General features: G+C 38.2%; 1 protein-coding gene across 2 annotated transcripts in view; it reads left to right on the top strand.

Annotated features, from left to right (window-relative positions):
- klhl4 (kelch-like family member 4) overlaps positions 1 to 13,715 on the top strand; it is a 57,384-nt gene extending 43,669 nt beyond the window's left edge. Inside the window, exons 9-11 of one of the 2 annotated variants that reach the window (XM_049586062.1) lie at positions 3,377 to 3,589; positions 9,928 to 10,099; positions 10,460 to 13,715. In XM_049586062.1, coding sequence (XP_049442019.1) covers positions 3,377 to 3,589; positions 9,928 to 10,099; positions 10,460 to 10,519 — 445 coding nt within the window. In that variant the 3' untranslated portion in view covers positions 10,520 to 13,715. The remainder of the gene's footprint in view (positions 1 to 3,376; positions 3,590 to 9,927; positions 10,100 to 10,459) is intronic. The other variant, XM_049586063.1, reaches the window with a different exon arrangement.
- Positions 13,716 to 16,033: the final 2,318 nt, after the last annotated feature.

Here is a 16,033-nt window from a genome sequence, read left to right as displayed (position 1 = left end):
TATTCACAGAGCACCACAGTGCACTAAATGAGATAATCATGCGCTCTATCATGGCCTTCAAGCATGTGAATGAAAACAATCAGTCAGAGCCGAGGAGTCTTGAAAGCAGCTGTCAGTCTTGTCAAGTACTGCTTGTTAAGTGGGGTCAAACTAGGCAGCGCTGATTTACAAGGATTACACTTAAATTCATTCTTGGTCATTTTGAAAAAAGGGTTAGGGTTAAGGACAACCTTTCATTTAAAATATAATGATAAAAATGAACTTCTCAGAAAAGTGGCAATAAAAGGTTTATATAATCTTTCCCAGTGTGCAAATGGGCTCTCCTCTTTGTGTTGTACACACCTTGATATCATGAAGTATTTTAGCAGCTCCATCAGTCTTTCCAAGTTTAAAGTCTGTATGATGGCAAGTTGCTGGTGCTCGATTAAGTATTTTGATAATAAATATCCATCCATCCAGTCACCCATTTTCGTAACTGCTTATCCTGTTAGGGGTCGAGGGGGCCTGGAGCCTATCCCAGCTGACATTGGCTGAGAGGCCGGGTACACCCTGGACAGGTCACCAGACTATCACAGGGCTGACACATAGAGACAGACAACCATTCACACTCACATTCACAATTTAGAGTCACCAGTTAACCTGCATGTCTTTGGACTGTGGGAGGAAGCCGGAGTACAAGGAGGAAATCCACACTAACACGGGGACTGTGCCTCCCTATAATAAATATCAATACACTAAATTTATATCTATGTATTTATTTGTTACATTAACACTAGTATCGGATCAGTACTTAGTATCGGCTGAAACCCAAAGTCCAGGTATTGGTTTGGGACTGAAAAGTGTTGGATCAGTGCATCCATAGTTAAAATTATCATTACCAAGGGTACGATGGTGCAGTGGTTAGCATTGTCACCTCACAGCAATAGGGTTCCTGGTTCGAACCTGGGGTGGGGGAGCCCTTCTGTGTGGAGTTTGCATGGGGTGCTCCAGCTTCCTCCCACATTCCAAAAACATGGAATAGGTGTGAATGTAAGTGTGAATGGTTGTCTGTCTCTATGTGTCAGCCCTGCGATAGTCTGGTGACCTGTCCAGGGTGTACCCTGCCTCTCGCCCAATGTCAGTTGGGATAGGCTCCAGCCCCCCTGTGACCCCTAACAGGATAAGCGGTTATGGAAAATGAATGAAATTATAACTCCTTTCCCTGTCACAAAACAGTTTTTGAATGTTGCCAAGAAGTGAATCATTTCTGGCTTTAAACATGATTATTGCTGTTTTAAAATTGACCAGATCTAAAAATTTCAATGCATGTGACTTCAAAAACGGTGTGTTCCTGTGTGCTGTCCTGATTGTTCCCTTTTGAAGGATGTGTAATGGCTGTAAGTTGCTTTTGTAAGTGTTGCCCCAAACCTTCACACAGTAATTCAGATATGGTGGTAGAAGTGATGAATACAGAGTGTGCAGTGATTTATGGTCCAGTAAGTGTTTTGTTTTCCCCAGAACTGCGATGCTCTTTGCCAGCTTTGTTCTTACATAATTGATCTGAGGTTGCCAGCAGATTTTGTCGTCTAAAATCACACCAGAAATCTTGTTTCATAGACTCTTTTCTCATTAACATTATCATTAACATCTGTACTTCTGTGTCTGTACTGAGGTTTCCAAACAACATAAATTAAGTTTTGTTCATATTTAAAGACAGTTTATTTATGCTTAACTATGGTTGCAGATTTCCCCAGAACATAGAGCACTGGAGTCATCTGCGAATAAAACAAATTGTTTTTTTCTGGACACCATACATATATCATTTATGTACAAAATAAACAGTTATGGACCTAATACTGACCCCTGTGGGACGCCAACCCATATAACTTTTTACCCAGTCCGATGCAACCCCTCTCATATCATATCTTTCCAGTTTTTGGGGGAATATGTCATGGTTTATGGTGTCAAATCCTTTTTAAAAATCTATAAAAACTCCTACTACATAATTCTTGTTATCAGTACAACTAGTAATTTATTCTATTAAGTCTGTTAATGCTATTGATGTTGATCTATTTGCTCTAAACCTGAACTGACTAATACTTTTCAATGAAATGATCCAACCTCCTAATAAACAGGTTTTCTAATATTTTAGAGAACTGGCAGAACAATGATATAGGCCTGTAGTTGGTGAAATGTTGTTTGTCCCTGGCCTTATATAATGGAACAACTTTTAATTTTTTGCGGTAATGTACTGCTTTAACACTAGTATCGCATCAGTACTTGGTATCCGCTGATATCCAAAGTTCAGGTATTGGTATTCGGACTGAAAAATATTGCATCAATGCATCCATAATTAAAATTAGCATTACCCTTGGTGATGATAATTAGATTTTTAAAAAGGGATTTTTTGTTAAGCAAGTCTAACACAAAATCACCTTGTTTATAGGCTTAAAGTTTGAACATCGTGCCTGCATTTATAAGCCATCTGTTGTTTTCATGCAAAAATAATGTGACTTTGACAAAAAGCTGAGGCAGAATTTATGTTCCTGTCCACCATTAAATATTCTGAGGGCTGATTTGCAAATGGTACTGAAATGAATAAACATTAAGAAATTCCAAAATTTGCTTTGGAAAACGGTCAGCAGTAATGTAATACGTAATTTGGAATAGAGCGTGCAATAACACAGGCATGGTTATATAACTCTCGGTGCACTGGTCCAGGAAAAGCTGAAGTGCAGCATTAGTGCAGTGATAGTTTGACAACATTATACTTCTTGAATGCAAAATCGACCTTTGTGGCGTGTGTTAGAAAAACTCGTGCAGTAGTCAGCAGCTCACAGCAGAGACTGTTATGATCAGTGTGGTAATTTATACAGACTAATCTAGACTCTATAAAAGCAAAACGCTCTGTGTATTTGTATGTATTAAATGCCTTACAACACTGCTTGAAAGTAAATTAAGCAAAGAACAGACTGGCTCTTAGCCTAATTTAAATATGTTTGTGTGCCGAAGGAGAGAAGAGGCTGCTGCGTGGCTCCATCCAGTATTCAGTGTTAAAGTCGATGCTGAGTTATTTCTGCTGCATCTAGGTCAAAAATAGACAACAAGGAAACTGTTTCCCTAGCCTCTACTTTTTTGCTGTCGGGCCTGTGAGCTACAAGCACTTAAAACACTGATGTGATCTTTCTGAGAGAGAACACTCTCAAGGAAAGGGCCTTTGAAAAATGCAATCCACTGCTCACTGCTGTATCTTACAGAATCTGTCATATTATCACTGTTCTGTCGTTACTTCCACAAACATCTGACAACTGATGTGAGCTGCTCCCCCTGATCCTCCAGCACTGTACGCACATGTCAGATATTTCAGATCTTGAACCCGCTTTGTTTAATTTCTCAGATTGTTTGCAGTGGGTGGTCGAGACGGCAGCTCGTGCCTGAGGTCGATGGAGTGCTTCGATCCGCACACCAACAAGTGGAGCATGTGTGCTCCCATGGCCAAAAGGCGAGGAGGTGTGGGTGTGGCGACATACAACAACTTCCTGTATGCTGTAGGTGGACACGACGCCCCCGCATCCAACCACTGTTCTAGACTCTCCGATTGTGTTGAAAGGTTGGTAAACGCTTATTCTCTGGGATAAAAAACACATAAAAATGTTACGTAAGTGGTTTGGGATCGCAGCTGTGGGTGGGGACGACACTTTTGGAACAAAAGAGAGGCAAACTGCTCTTAATCCACACCCTGTTCCTGCATTTTGAGACATGTCTATATTGTACTACTGATACTTAATAGAAGAGATCATAGTTTCCACACATGGTTTTATTTGATAGTATCTGGCACCATCTGGTGGCGGTAATATCTGCCTGAATCTGAAGCTGGTGTGACTCACAGTAGAGCACCTTCAGCTTGAACTCACTGCTAAGAACACCTAGTCCCATTTTTAATCACAAATTACACCTAATTTTTATGTGCTTCCTGTTATTTGTGTATTTAAAGAAAAATCTGATGCTGCTACCACCTTTCTATTTAACATCACATAATCTGTATCATTATTTTGTAAGCGGAGGTAATGAAGATTAAACAAGGTTTCTGCTACAGATTAATTTTAATAAACATAAATGAAGTTGCTATATAATTTCCAAACAAATTATGTTTAATTTTAAATATCTGTTTACTGAAATAACTCAGTAACTCAAATAACAGATAATTAAAGTGAACATACATCCCTTCAGCACTGTCTGATTTCTCTCTATTTCCTGTGTTTAGTCGATTTGACAACAGCTCACAGGGAGACTGCAGATTCTTCATAGGTCTTAAAATGTTTTAAATTCAATTTCATAAATGTTAGGCCCTAACAGTTATCTTAAATAGTCTTAAATTTGAATTTGTGAGTCCTTACTTTCCACACAAATTTTATCTTATTTAATTCATCCATCCTTTTATTCATTTTTGTCCGATATGAGTCACATTTTTTAATTTCAAAGTTCACATTTCCAGTGTTACAGATCTTTAAACCCACTACTGAACTCAAAGTCTTTTTACTTGTTTACTCACACCTATGTGTTGGCAAAATATACTTAACATTTTATTGACCTGCAGTGCTTGAATAAGAAAAAGATGATTTGCCAAAAATCTGCCTCAAATTTGGTTAAAAAATGACCTTGAAAAAGCCTTAAAAAGCATTAAATTTAATTGTCAGATACCTGTAGACAACCAGGGAGCGTATTCACGAAGCTTCCCAGTACAAAGAGTTGCTCCTTGTGACGAAATTCTAAGAAAATTCTTAGAATTGCGAAGTTTACTTAGAAATTCTCCTTAAAGTTAAGACTAGGTCCTTGTAAAGATAAAAGTTATTCACAAAGCATCTTAGACCTTAAAACAGCTGCTAATGTGACCAACTGTCAGGAGCAGGGAGGAGGACTTTTTAAGAGGCTTAAGGGTTTCTGAAAGAGAGGAGAAAATGGTGGAGACACAAAGAGGTCGGAGGAATATTTTCCAAATGCTGGATGACAGTGGGTAACGCTACAGATTGGATCATGCAGGGATGATACGTGTGGCCAGTCTCTTTAGGGATACGCACACATTTCACGCCTAACGCTAAACGCCACAAATAAAATGATCACAACACTAAGATATTTGGAAAACTGGAAAAATGCATCAGTGATGACTTGGGTCTGTCACAACCAATCACATCTGTTAAAAGAAAGCATCACACCTAGCAACGGGGTCAACCACACCTCTTCACTAAGATAAAAGTTTCTGTCCCTTCCTTGGTTAGAGTTGCTCTGAGACCTTTCCTAAATCACTCCTAAGCTAGGACTCCTTAGTTAAAACTTTTAGGCCAAGTTAGGAGCTCTCTGAGAGAGTTCTCAGAATGTTTGTGAACACGGCCCCTGGTATCTGACAGTTCAGTGATGTATGAAACAGTGATTTTTACTCACTGAAAAGCATTTTGAATCATTTGCATTGAGCATTTTATGGTCTGTTAGCCTCTTTTATCAATTTATCAGTCTCCAAGATCAGAAGGTGTATTAACATTTTAATTGCATATATTTGATGTAGCAGAAGTCGGCATGGACTCGCTTTAAACATTACACAGTATAATATCAAATAATTACAAGTATATCAGTGTCTGCTCAGTCACATGTTTATGAGCAGTGGTGGAATGTAACCAGGTATATTTACTCCAGTACTGTACTTAAGTACAATTTTGAGGGGCTTGTACTCCAGCTAAGTATTATTGCTGTTGTATAATACTCTATACCTCCACTCCACCACACTTTGGAAGCACATATTATATTATTTTCTCATAACTAGATTTATGCGATAACTTAAATCACTAATTTCTTTGCAGACTCAGATTATTACCATGAAATACAATAAACTAATAAAGGATGATGTAGGTTTTTTAAACTGAACTACCCACCAGTACACAAAGTAAATAAAATAAGCTCCACATTTACCAGCTGCTACATTTGAAGTGATTAACATATTAATGTATCACAAACTATAATTCACTTTTATAATATATATGAATCTGAAAATGGCCATTTTGCATGATGAGTACTTTTTCTGTTGGTACTTTAATTACTTTAAAAGTATTGTAATACTTCTGCTTTTACTTAAGTAAAATATCCAAATACTTTTTCCACCACTGTTTATGAGATGTTTCACTTATTATATCACATTTTCTGATTGCAGATCACAGTCTGTCACATCATTATTTGATCAAAACTACATGAGGCAGCTTCAATCCTCGGCAGTACCAAGTCTCAGCAAGACATGGCTGAATTTTTAAACATTTAAAGGATCTCATTACCCAGAAATAATTGAAAGTAAATCATAAAATGTGTCTTCATTTTCATCTTAATGATCAACATGGTGGAAAAAAGATAGAGATTTGAGATACTTTTTTGGGCAGTTTTGCCTTTAATTGATAGGAAAGTCAAGTGTGAGGGGGAGGGAGAGTGGGAGTGACATGCAGCAAAGGGCCACAGGCTGGAGTCGAACCCGAGCCACTGCGGCAACAGCCTTGTACATGGGGTGCCTTGTCTATCCACTAAGGCACCAATGCCCCTGAAAAAATGTCTTTTTCAGCATGTGCCGACACTGATAGGCTGCCAGCTGCTGTTCAAGAGACAATTTTGCTTTTTTTTTTAATATTCGAGATGTTATTGAGAGTTAAAACAAGGTGACAAGGACAAAATAACCACTTAACAGATCTATCAGAAACAGACTCCCATACAAACGTGCAAAATCAGATGAATGGGGAAAACACAAAAACCAACACACTGGCATCTTCTCCAAGGTTAAGCACAACTTCTAAGGTACAGTTCTAGTTACAGCCAATCAGTGAAAGGGCAGCATGTAAACAAAAACTGATCAAGCATGTTCAGTACAAAGTGTGGCACCCTCTTCTGAGCAGACACCTGAGCCCTTGTTGTAGCTCATTCTTTGCAAGGGGTCTGGTGCTTTTCCTGCAGTGTCTCAGTAGTATCAGTTTAGCTGTTGTAAAAGCGAAAATAATCAATTTCTCTTCAAAGGAGGACAGGTACAAGTCCTGACTTTGTATTAAATAAATAACCTGTTGGATATTCTTCCACAAACCTTTAATAGCTGGACACGTCCAGAGTACATGTAGGACAGAAGCGTTGTTCTGGTCACATCTCCAGCAGGAGGCTATTTGTGTCAGTCTCCACTTATATAATTGTTGTGGTGTCTGATGCCATCTGTGTGTTGTTCTCAGATGGATAAACCTATTGCTCCTTTTTTGTGCATGGTATTGATGTTAGTCAAACATGACTTCCAGGCCTCAGGCTATGTCTGCAGCCACGTCCCCTGCCCGTTGTTTTGTTTTTTCTACTTTGATCAAGGTGTCACAAAAGTGTTCCTGCAGTGAGTGATAGATCTTTGAAGAAGTGTCCTTACATGATGCTCTAGTAAGCATTTCTTCTTTGGGGCTGCCTGTGGGACAGCTAAGAGGGCTGCATACCCATTTAGACAAGGTACTTTGCATTTGGACATACCGTAAAACTTCAGTTAATAGCCCCAGCTATTATTTGCTTAAGTCACTGAAATCAACATGCCTCTATTTGGGACAGGTCTTTAATTCCTTTCACACACAACTGCTCATCAGCGAAGATGGGAAATACAAATTGTCTATTTAAACAAATATTACTTGTTCAAAAATTAGGCTTCAGATTTTATATCAATTATGAATCATTCTTTTGATCTACCTCCAGCAGACAGTGCATCAGAGAGAGAGTGAGTCACGACACTTGAGGATTACGGCACCCGGTACACTGACACATCACCACTTTATCCTGTTAAAACAGTCCACACAACTTTATGAAAAGCCCTTTTGATTCTTTTGATCTGAGGACCCTTACAGACTAAAGATATGAATAACTTATAGTGTAATTGAGGAATGGACACATAATTTGAGGTAGCCAACAACCCGGTTTTAAACATGAGAAGGACTTCCATTAGAAAAATGCACTGCTTGGCAACCAGACCAGGCCTCTCATTGAGACAGGCCTTTATTTGTCAAAATGTGTAGCCACACCAGGCTGGTAAGAGATTTAATTGGGACCAGGCTTTTAATTGGAGTTTTACGGTACCTCCAAAATGGATTAGCTTGTAATTTCTACTTGTCTACAGTTTGGTTAAAGCTCAGAAATTGTTTACATAGTGTCCAGTTAACCACTTTATCTCCAATTAGAATCCGAGTATTATTTCATAAAGGTGCTCAAGGGGATTTGAAAAAGTCCCAGCGGTCAGGTCGCAGTTTATTCCATAGTAATTTAGCATCAATAATAACAGATTGATCTTTCTGTTGTAGCGATTGTGCATCAAATTGTCCTCTGGAACCAGCTTGGTTTATCCCTTGTGTCACACTTCATGTGCTTTAAAGAGACAGTTCACCCCATAATCAGTGCTATCTAGATTCTACCTAGCTTGTTTAGGTGTGAGTTGACGAGTGTTGACGATATCAGTCATAGACAGGGCCGGCCCTGGGCATTGGCAGTATAGGACAACACTAAGGGCGCTGTCATTCATGGGGGGCGCCACTAATGGGGGAAGAAAAATCAAAATGTTTATCTTTTACTATTTTTTACTGATACTAGTACTGCTATTATTTTGAAATGCCACATCAGGCCACAACAACATAACAACATAGCAAAGCCTACTAAATAATAGAGAGGCCTTTTTTTGGTTTCCTGCTGTCAAAACGACAAAAGCTCTCTGGTGCCCACCCAACTACCACTAGACATGAAAACAACAACAACAACAAATCTGTGTTGCAGAATCAGCAGGAGGAGAGCTGGTTATCGTTACCTCTGCTCAGCTCACGGAGGTTGCATTGATTTACACTGTGAGGCGTTCGAGCTCTGTTCAGTAAAAAGGAGAATTAGACAGAGGTAAATTATGACCGTCTCATGAGGTGTTCAATGTCATCTTGTAAAATGTAGCTTTTGGTGTAGATTTCTGTGTTTCCATGGAACAAAAGAAGAAGAAGAGGAAGAAGAAGAATAAATAACAACAAAAAACAAAAGAAACATCAATAAAAACATGCTATTGGCTATGAAATCGTTATTTTAAAAACTGGTATCAGTTTTGGCGTAGAATTTAAAAATCAGTGCATCCCTAGTTTAATTAGAAAGTACTTTGTACATTTTATTATTATTTTACAATGTCATTTATTATTTTATTTGTTATTCTTCTTCTTTATTCTTCTAAGTTAATTTGTTATTGTTTTTATAATATATGTACAAAATGTTACTTAAAGCAAATTAGCGCAAATTATTATTTTATTTTGCATTTTGGTAATTGATGTGCAGTACTTTGACTGCAAACAACAGGTTTGGGGGTCAGGGAAAGACTTGCCTAGGGCAACAAATATGCTAGGTCACTGCCACTGGCTATAGAGACGTCTGCCTTTTCTTGAATATACTGGAGTAAACAGCACTCAGCTTGTGGTGCTCAAAGCGCCTAAAAAGTATATTTTTAAAACTCAATAGCAATGTCTCTTTCCAGAAATCATGACCCGGTGGAGATAATCCTCAGACCGTGTTGCGAGGAACTATTTTCTTTCTACCAGTCTACACAAGCCAACTGTATCATCCTGCAGATCCATTATATTTGAGAGAGGGCAGACATCTGTATGGCCGATATCTCCAACACTCTGCAACTCACATCAAAACAATGTAGATAAATAGCACTACAGGAAGAAGAAAAGTATGAATTTTTCAGTTGGGGGTGAACTGTCTCTTTAAGTTTCAATCTGGCTCTCTGTTTGTGCTGAGAGGGGTTGCAACGAACGTATAGGATGTCTCAGTGGACATGGGACACTCTTTACCTATTGAGATTTTTGCCATTTGGATGAATAAAAAACCTTCATTTTCCATATCAGCCGTAGTGCAGAAATAATCCAAATATTGCAATTACAGGTATGATCCAAAGACGGACACGTGGACCACTGTGTCCTCACTCAGTGTCCCCCGGGACGCAGTGGGTGTTTGCCTGCTGGGAGACAGGCTGTATGCTGTGGGTGGATACGACGGCCAGACGTATCTGAACACCGTTGAGTCCTATGACGCACAGAACAACGAGTGGACTGAGGTAATCGCACCAAAATGCATTTATCACAGTATAGATGTTCTATTGTTTGAGATATATAAATAAAACTAGGGAACTTGTGACATTTTAAATGGTTAAACTTTTTAATTAGATTGTAGTTTTTGTTGCCAGCACTGGTGACATGTAACATCAGGGTTCCAGTTAAAACCCCTCAGGAGCATAAATCTGCTCAAGTCCCTGAATCCTATCAATATTTTATAGCTTTCTTCTCCTCTTTTTTTCGCAATATGTTTTTCCAATCTTGCCTCTGTAACCCTCTTATCGGCATGAAGTAAAATAGGATTCTTTTTGAAGACAGCCTCAGATGAGAGGCTGCATGTTAACCTCTCTGTCGTCCTGTAGGAGGTCCCTCTCAACATTGGCAGGGCAGGCGCCTGCGTGGTGGTGGTGAAATTGCCTTGAGCGTTTTGTCTCACGACAGCATGGGAAACAAATGAGAGAGCGGCGAAGAGGAGTGGACAAACAAAACAACGGATCAAGGACACATCCTTCGAGAGTCGTGGTTTTTTTTTTGTTGTTTCGGGTTTTTTTCATCTTCTTTAACTCGGCTGTCCACATTTTTCAGAGGGGAACACAGACAGAGCCTTGCCCATAAACCATTGTTTCTATCATTAGTGGACATGCCTGCCCACTGGGGAGGACTTATTCAGAAACTGGAATGCACTGCACATTCTCCACATTCTCAAACGATCAAGAATTTCCATAGACTTGGCTAAGCTGTAGCAAGTGCCAAGGCTTTGTTGTACTGCTTTGTTATACTAGTTTTCTGAAACGTTCTGTGTATGTTCGTAAGATTAAATGTAAGAGTTACATTTTGAGGAAAAGAAGCCTGCAGGTTAGTTTACATCTATACAGAGACTTTTCTTATCGGTGCCATCACATGAAACAGTATATTTTGGGGTTTATATTTCACTTTATAGCCACTTCAAATGAAAGTTGTTATGATATATAAATGTCACCACGTACCTGTGTCTCTCCTCAGTGGGTGGTCTGAACAGATTCTTTCTCTTTTGTGGAGGAGACCACTGTGACACTGAGGGCGACGAGTTCGTCCAGGCTGGTTTGAAAAAACAGGAATGAAATTTTACTGAATAATATATTTGGATTTTTTTTTAATTATTATTATTATTATTGAGCCTGTAGCTACAGAACACCAAAGTCATTTGCTTGTCTTAGAAGTCTTGTTTCGCATTAAATAAAAGTTTACAAAATTGTGAATTACAGAAAATATATCATATTGATATTTCACATTGCTGTACAGATTTTTTTGTGAACTTTCTGAAACTGCATTTGTGTTGATAGTGCAGCACCAGTGCAGCCTGGTGACGACAGTTATTATTCTTTTATCTTTATTTCTGGGCATGCTGGCTGAGCGAATGTTTAATTTGATTTATGCAATATTATATATCGAGATCACTCTGTATTTTTAAGGACATGATGCCTTTTGGATGTTATCATTTACAACACAACCGGTGGGTTAAAGGAACACTTCACCCACAAAATAACCATTTATATATCAGTCAGTCACGCCGTGTTACCTCGAGTTTGTAAAAACTTTGTTTTCTCGAAGTGCTCCACAGAAAACATTGAACATATTGTTGCATTGATTGATTGGGGACCGTGTTTAACAACAGCAAACTATATCAAAACATCCATTTGCAAACTCTTGCACACCTCGTGCAGTATAATCCCAGTCTCATTTAGCCAGTCATATGCTCAGTACTTCCCAAACACATGCACTTTCACTCAAACGTTAGTATATAAAACCAAAGTGAAAGAGAAACTTACCTATGCTCTCTTCCAGTGTTAATTTTGACAGATATTTTAGTCTTGAGACGAAAATGTTTATTAGTTTAGTCACTTCTTAGTTATTTTTATCCTTTGTAGTTTTAGTCGATGAAAATTCATGACATTTTAGTCATTGTAGTCATTGTAGTTGAATAATAATTTCATTTAGACCATTTTTTTTTGCAACTACAAATAATTTCCCCACACTTCCGAAACTGTCGTTTCTCCAGCAGTGTTTGACAGTTTTAATGGGTGATTTACAAGCACACACTCACTGGTCATCATTTGAAAAGCTCAACACCTCTGTCTCAAAAACTTTGACACCACAAATAACTAATCTGAGACAACTGGGATTTGTACTCAGGTTCATTTTAAAGTCTGTCTTATTGATCTCATTGTTAAGAAGCAGAAAAATATTCCAATTAAAGCCTGAATTCTTTCTTAAACTGCAACATGTTAGGTTTAAACTTGTGCCCTCTCAGAGCCGGTGATTAAAACTAAACTTAAATCTCTTACAGCACAGATAACAGAGCCTCCTACCTGCCTTTCAAACAGCATCAACCCGTAAACCTTCTGGAGACAGTCCAGGTTTGATCTGAGTCCTGTTGGCATCAACAGATGTGAAGTCCGGTGGCTGGTGGCTGCTTGCTCCGCTGCCATTCAACGACTACAAAGCGGAGCTAACTGCTAACAGCCACTGCTGCAACTAACAAACTCCACAAATCCATTCAGCAGCTCCACCATCCATGGTCAGACACACACAGCTGATTATTTACTGCTCACAACTCACACCAACGGCTGAAGCTGTTCCAGTCTGAGTGTTTTTTTGCGCAGACTATTTGCTTCATGCAGCATTTTTAAGACAATTGCTTATACGGCCGTTCTCAGCTTTTAGTGTCCGATAGTCCACCACAAACATTTTCGTCTCGTCTCATCAACGAAAAATGAAGCATAGATTTCGTCTTAAGTTTTTATTATCAAGATCTATTTTAAGCTTGTCATTGTCTTATTTTCATCATAGAAAAAGGTCGTTGACGAAAACTTTTCGTAATTGTTTTCGTCAATGAAATTAACACTGCGCTCTTCAAAGCCAGACTCTGTCATTAAGAATTTTGTAGTGAACGTGCATGTGTTTGGAAGGTTCTGAGCTTTCGACTAGATAAAATAGACTTGCGTAATACTGCAGGAGTTGTGTGAGTGTTTGCAAACTGATGTTTTGATGTAGTGTTGCTGCTGTTAAGGATGGTCAACATGATTGCCATTTTCTGTGTAGGCGTGCAAGAAAACTGTTTTCTTAAAGAATTCAAGGGTACACAGCATGACTGATGAACATTTACAAATGTTCATATGAGGGTGAGGTCGTCCTTTAACCTAGAATAAATGGCAGACTATGGCTACGAGGCACTGGGTGCACCCAAACCAGCTATTTGAGTCTAATGCGCAGCACTCAGAAACCTGATATCCACAGCACTTCACTAATGTGACTTTGATCTGCAATTTTTAGATTCATAGTTGGTTGTTCTGCTCATCAGAGTTCACACATTACTAACTTTATCACAACGGGAACAATTTGTAACTGTAATTATGACACGTTTTTGGGGCCAAATGTTAGTTTTTATCATAATTTTGTACAGCATGCAAACCTATAAATAAAACGACTTCAGTCTTCTCTGCACGTTCAAATCCATGTTGAGAGCTGATTGCGGCCCCTCGGCGGGCAGATTTTGATTTCTCTTGTTGTTCTGCTAAAAGTAAACTAAACTGATTCTTTGACTAAACAGACTTGGAAACTACTTTGATGTCGGCATTAACCTCAGTGTTCTTCTCGGTGCAGCACCCACTTTTTAAATCAAGCAAGCATGTTTGTTGATTTCACTCGACAGACTGAGGACCAACTGCTGTTGCTTGCCTTTGTGTTTTTTCATTGTTTACCCTCCAAATAGTTTCAAGGTCCCCCCACCACTCCACCCTCCTCTCACTTGTTTGGTGAGATTTCGATGGTTTTTGCACACAGAATACCAGCTTATATGTCTACATCGACAGTTTTAATTATTTTTCACAAGACACGAAACATTACACACCTTTATCTTTTTCATTTGGAGGTATATAGTCCTTTTTGCACCAGCCATATCTCAGCTGATGCAAAGATAAATCTCCTTCTCTAACTTTCTATTTCTGTTTATCTGCATCTCCTCCTGTCAGATCTTAAAATGGAGATCAATAAAGGATAATAGCTTTCACCTAAGTTCACCTCTTCAGAGTATAACATTACTGAAAGCCCCAGCATGTAGAATATTTATCTCGATATATCTCTGTCCAATTAATTCAAAGGCATAGTGTAATGGCTGTGGAAACATGAGCCCATAGTGATGAAAATAGCTTTATTCAATTTGTCCCTGCGATGGATATGATTGTTGCAAATGTGCAATATTATATTCTTCTCCTGAGGGTTAGCTCAGTATTGCCCCATTTTAAATTCCACATCTGTTAGACGAAACTGTTTTGCCGACTCAGTCTAGTTCCACCCGCAGTTTTGCAACCACAGTTTAAAACAAACAGTGAGGAGGAGCATCACATTATGAGGGTATGATACATTACCTCAAAGTCATTAAGCTTCCAGAGAGGGCCATAGGGAAAATGTGCTTTTCCAGTGTGTCTGCAGGTCTGTAAGGCTTAAATATTATAAATATTAGGCCTTAAAAGTCATTAAAAAAATCTTAAATTAGAATTTTTGAAGTCTTAAGTGGAACAAAAATTTCAGACATTTTCATTTATCCATTTATTTTTCGACAAAATCATCAGGTTTCCAGAGAGGGTCATAGGAAAAATGTGCCTCTCCGAGGTGTCTGCAGGTCATTAAAAGTCTTTCAATGTCTTAAATCCAATTTAATAAATATTAGGCCTTAAAAGTCATTTAAAAGTCTTTAAATTTGAATTTTTGAGGTCTTAATTGCCACAAAAATTCTATATATTTTCATTAATCCATTTATTTTTGTCAAAACGAGCCAAGCTCTTCTGCCTGACAGTCCACATTTTTGACGATACACATCTTTAAACTCACCCTTGAACCTAATACTGACTTTTTATTTTATTTATTTCATGTTTATTTGTATAGGGACAAGTATGTAGCATACATAGACGCCACACCACAGCATTTATAGCCTAAGCTCATGTGCAATGCCTATCCCTAGCTGGGCCTTAAGATACAAAAGACTCAGCAACAAGAACACAAGCGACAGTGCAAAGCACAAACAACAATAGAAATACAGACAGAACAATACAAGACACAAACTGCAATACATAATTAGCACCATAGAGCAGGAAGCACCAAAATATTCATGACTGCACAGGTGATTCTTCTTCAAAAACCGTCTCAGTTTGACTTTAAAGTTGTATTTACCTGTTAGCAAAATGTAGATGAACCTTATTCTTATAACCATAAATATATATGCTATAGTTTTATTCATATGTGCGATGCTTGAATAAGAAAAAAGATGATTTGTCCAATAATAAAAATGTTAAATATTATCTTAAAAAAGCTCCTAAAAATCGTTACATTTAAGTGTGTGATGCCTGTAGACACCCTATTTATGATACAGTACAGCATTTCAATGGCAGCAGACACACTTTCACTGCAGTAGTTTGACTGTTGCTACGTTTTTTTAAACTGGAACTCCTAATAAAGTACAAAACTCAGTGATAATTTAAAAGTAAGGTGGTGCAGCACCGACTTAACTCAAAGCTAGCTGAAGTTGGAAAACTCTGATATAAAAATCCCATTATGATTATTCTTAGAATCCTATTATTAAATCCTTTTAGGTGTTTTATATGACCTACATTGAATAAAACACATTACTACATAAGAGGATCCTCAGTTTCCATTTAAATTTAATCCGAAAACTGAATGTGTCGGCTAAATATTACTATATATTTAAGTCACCTTCAATTTTTTTTTTAAGATTATCACTGCCCTAATTAAAATCAACCCTTTATTCTTCTTTGAAAACAGCCCTAATCCCAATGTATGGCTAATGAAGTGAATAATTGAAGCTAGAAACACCACAAAACAGGAGACACAGAGAAGTTAAGATGATGATTTAAGATTTAGACAAATGAGATGTAGATTTT

The sequence above is a fragment of the Epinephelus fuscoguttatus genome, linkage group LG9 (assembly GCF_011397635.1).
Source record: "Epinephelus fuscoguttatus linkage group LG9, E.fuscoguttatus.final_Chr_v1".
Classification (NCBI taxonomy): Eukaryota; Metazoa; Chordata; class Actinopteri; order Perciformes; family Serranidae; genus Epinephelus; species Epinephelus fuscoguttatus.
The sequence above is the reverse complement of the archived record's forward strand: the minus strand, read 5'-3'. Positions and strand labels throughout refer to the sequence as shown.